This window comes from Austrofundulus limnaeus, unplaced genomic scaffold (assembly GCF_001266775.1).
Source record: "Austrofundulus limnaeus strain Quisiro unplaced genomic scaffold, Austrofundulus_limnaeus-1.0 Scaffold104, whole genome shotgun sequence".
NCBI classification, from domain to species: Eukaryota; Metazoa; Chordata; class Actinopteri; order Cyprinodontiformes; family Rivulidae; genus Austrofundulus; species Austrofundulus limnaeus.
Window position 1 is genome coordinate 1537406 of NW_013952506.1, and position 3062 is coordinate 1540467.

General features: G+C 40.6%; 1 protein-coding gene across 1 annotated transcript in view; it reads left to right on the forward strand.

Annotated features, from left to right (window-relative positions):
- The window catches only part of megf11 (multiple EGF-like-domains 11), a gene marked incomplete in the record, with an annotated part of 85176 nt that overhangs the window by 70116 nt on the left and 11998 nt on the right, over nucleotides 1-3062 (forward strand). The window contains 4 exon segments of the mRNA XM_014013685.1: nucleotides 542-670; nucleotides 1343-1471; nucleotides 1604-1732; nucleotides 1837-2073. Of these exon segments, the coding sequence (XP_013869139.1) occupies nucleotides 542-670; nucleotides 1343-1471; nucleotides 1604-1732; nucleotides 1837-2073 (624 nt within the window).

Here is a 3062-nt window from a genome sequence, read left to right on the forward strand (position 1 = left end):
CACACACACACACACACACACACACACACACACCCTTTTTTTCCCTCTTCCATTTGCTTTCATACAGTCATTTTCTTGACCCTGCGAATTAATAAGAACTGCCCCCAGCTCCAGATGATGCAAAACACATAGCCGGCTTAAATGGTTTTTGTAATACATTATGCTCTTTGATTTACTGCTCCTTAAGCCAAAGATCATAAGCAGAACTTTTGAGCTGCCACGCCACGGGAAATTGATGTGTATTCTGAGTGCATTTAAAGCATTTATAGTATAAAAAACGAGTGGAAATGAATGGTGTGCAGCATGTATTCAAGCTGTAAACAGAGCCAGGTTTAATATCCACACTGGATGTTCTGTAAAAAACAAAATTCTAAGCATGTAGTCTTTGACATTGTATAAAACTGTGGGGAATTACTTCTTTTTGATTCAAAAGCTCATGCTTGGAGTGTCATGTATGCATGTTTTAGGGAACTGATTTATCATGAGAGGAGAGAGAGTGTGGGTGTAAGTGTGACCTTATGTTTGTCTCTGGCGTCTGCAGCCTGTCCCTCTGGGCACTGGGGCCCCGATTGTCTCAACTCGTGTAACTGCAACAACGGAGCCCAGTGCAGCGCCTACGATGGGGAGTGCAGGTGCAGCCCTGGTTGGACTGGTCTCTACTGCACGCAGAGTAAGTCCCAGCCACCCCACCACTGTCATCCCCCCACCCCACATCCAGTTTACAGACAAACAGTGTCATCTACTGGTTACCCAACAGAACTGCAAAAGAAGACCAAAATAAAGCTTTCTTTGACTTTAATAAGAAAGTTTTTTGTTGTTTTACAGATAGCAACAAAAATAAATTTAATGGTCACTTCATCATTTTCCTCATAATACCTTCCAGTCATTTACCCGCTGATAGTGCAGCTCATCAGCATCCTTCCTGTAATTTGAATGCCATTATCTATAACCCCAAGGGTTTGCTCAGCAGTGTTTGTCGCGTCAAGCTCCTGCTTGAGTGCATAAAAATGGCTATTGTTTCTTTTTTTGTTTGTTTGTTTTCCTTTCCCCTTATCTTATATAGATTCCTACCTTCCTCGGTTGTGTTGTTCCTTTTTGTACGACTCTGAGTTATGGTAACAGCATAACTGGATTTTCTGCTGAAACAGGAAATCTTTCATTTCCATCCATTCACATTGTCCCTTATTGAGTATGCAGCAGAGACATCGAATTGTATTGATTTTCCTGTTCCCTTGCGATATGACCTTGACTCTTTACATTGTCTTCCCTTTTTTTTCCTGTTTTTTTTTTCTTTTCAACCCTCACTCAAATATTGCATACATCTCTGTCATCTCTGTCCCAGGCTGTCCTTCAGGGTTCTACGGAAAGGACTGCGCCGAAGTCTGCCATTGCCAGAACGGCGCCGACTGTGACCACATCACTGGCCAGTGTGTTTGCCGAACGGGCTTCATTGGGAATAGCTGTGAGCAGAGTTGAGTAGCACATTTTAGCTCTAAGCGAAATTACTCCAGAGGATGTGTATGTGTCCTCTAAACATTTTGGCTCATGTTCAGTAAGTGCTTTAATTTTGATAGATGTAGTAATGCACTTCTCTGCCATGCAGAGTGTCCCGCAGGTACATTTGGATACGGCTGCCAGCAGCTGTGTGAGTGCCTGAACAATGCTACCTGTGACTATGTGACTGGAACATGCTACTGCAGCTCTGGATATAAAGGCATCCGCTGCGATCAAGGTGAGAGCTGGCCGAGCTGGCGGAGAATTTGCAGTGCATTAGCGCTCAAACACAAATGTGTGTGCATTGTTTGGGTTACGCCACTCGCCTTGTTTTCTGTGTAGCAGCTCTGATGATGGAGGAGCTCAACCCGTACACTAAGATTAGCCCGGCACGGGGCTCCGAGCGCCAATCGGCGGGGGCCGTCATGGGCATCATCTTTCTGCTCCTCATCATCATGGCCATGCTTAGTCTGTTTGTGTGGTACAGGCAGAGGCAGAGGGACAAGGGTCACGAGATTCACCCCAGCGTGTCCTACACACAGGCAATGCAGATTAACAACACGGACTATTCTCTGTCTGGTAAGACTTTTTCCTAACAGTTCCTGAATACTGAATATTGTGCTAGTATTTATGTTGATTTAGAGAAAGCATTTGACACCACTGACCACAATATTCTTCTTGAAAAGCTACATAAATATGGCATTAGAGCACCAGCACTACAGTGGATATCTAGTTATTTGAAAAACAGGAAATAGTTTGTACAGATAAATGAAGTAAGATCTGAATTCTGTAACATTAGGTGTGGAGTACCTCAGGGTTCGGTACTTGGACCAAAGTTATTTATTTTATATGTAAAGTAAAAAAGTAAAGTAAAGGTGCTTTATTGGTCATCAGTGTATGTTTCCACACAATGACGAAATTGTGCTCTGCATTTGACCCATCCACATCCAAGTGGAGCAGCACGTGAATGATTTGGTTAATGTACCAGGGTTGTTTAAATGTATTTTATTTGCAGATGACACTACATTTTTTTGTTCAGGTAAAGACATAGAACAGATGTTGCAAATGATGCCAGCAGAATTTGTGAAAATTCAAAATTGGCTTAAACTTAACAAATTATCATTAAATTTAGATAAAACTAACTATATGATATTCTGTAAAAGAAAGAGAATTATTGATGTTTCATTTAGAGTTGATGGTGTTGAGATCTGTAGAGTCAGTGAGGTAAAGTTTCTGGGTGTCATCATTGATGAAAAGATGACATGGAGACCTCACATAAATTATTTAAGAACAAAAATTGCTAAATCTATTGAAGTACTGTTTAAAATAAGGGAGTTATTTAACGATAGAGCTCTGTATATGTTGTGTAATGTAATGGTTGTTCCACACTTGATTTATTTTATTGGAGTCTGGGAGGAAGCATGTAAAACAATTATAAACCCTATTTTCGTTTTACAGAAAAGAGCTGTAAGAATTATTGCTAGAAAACTCTACAGTCACCCATCAAATATATTATTTTATTAATTGAAATTATTGAAGTTTAATGAGTTGGTTGATTATAATATTTT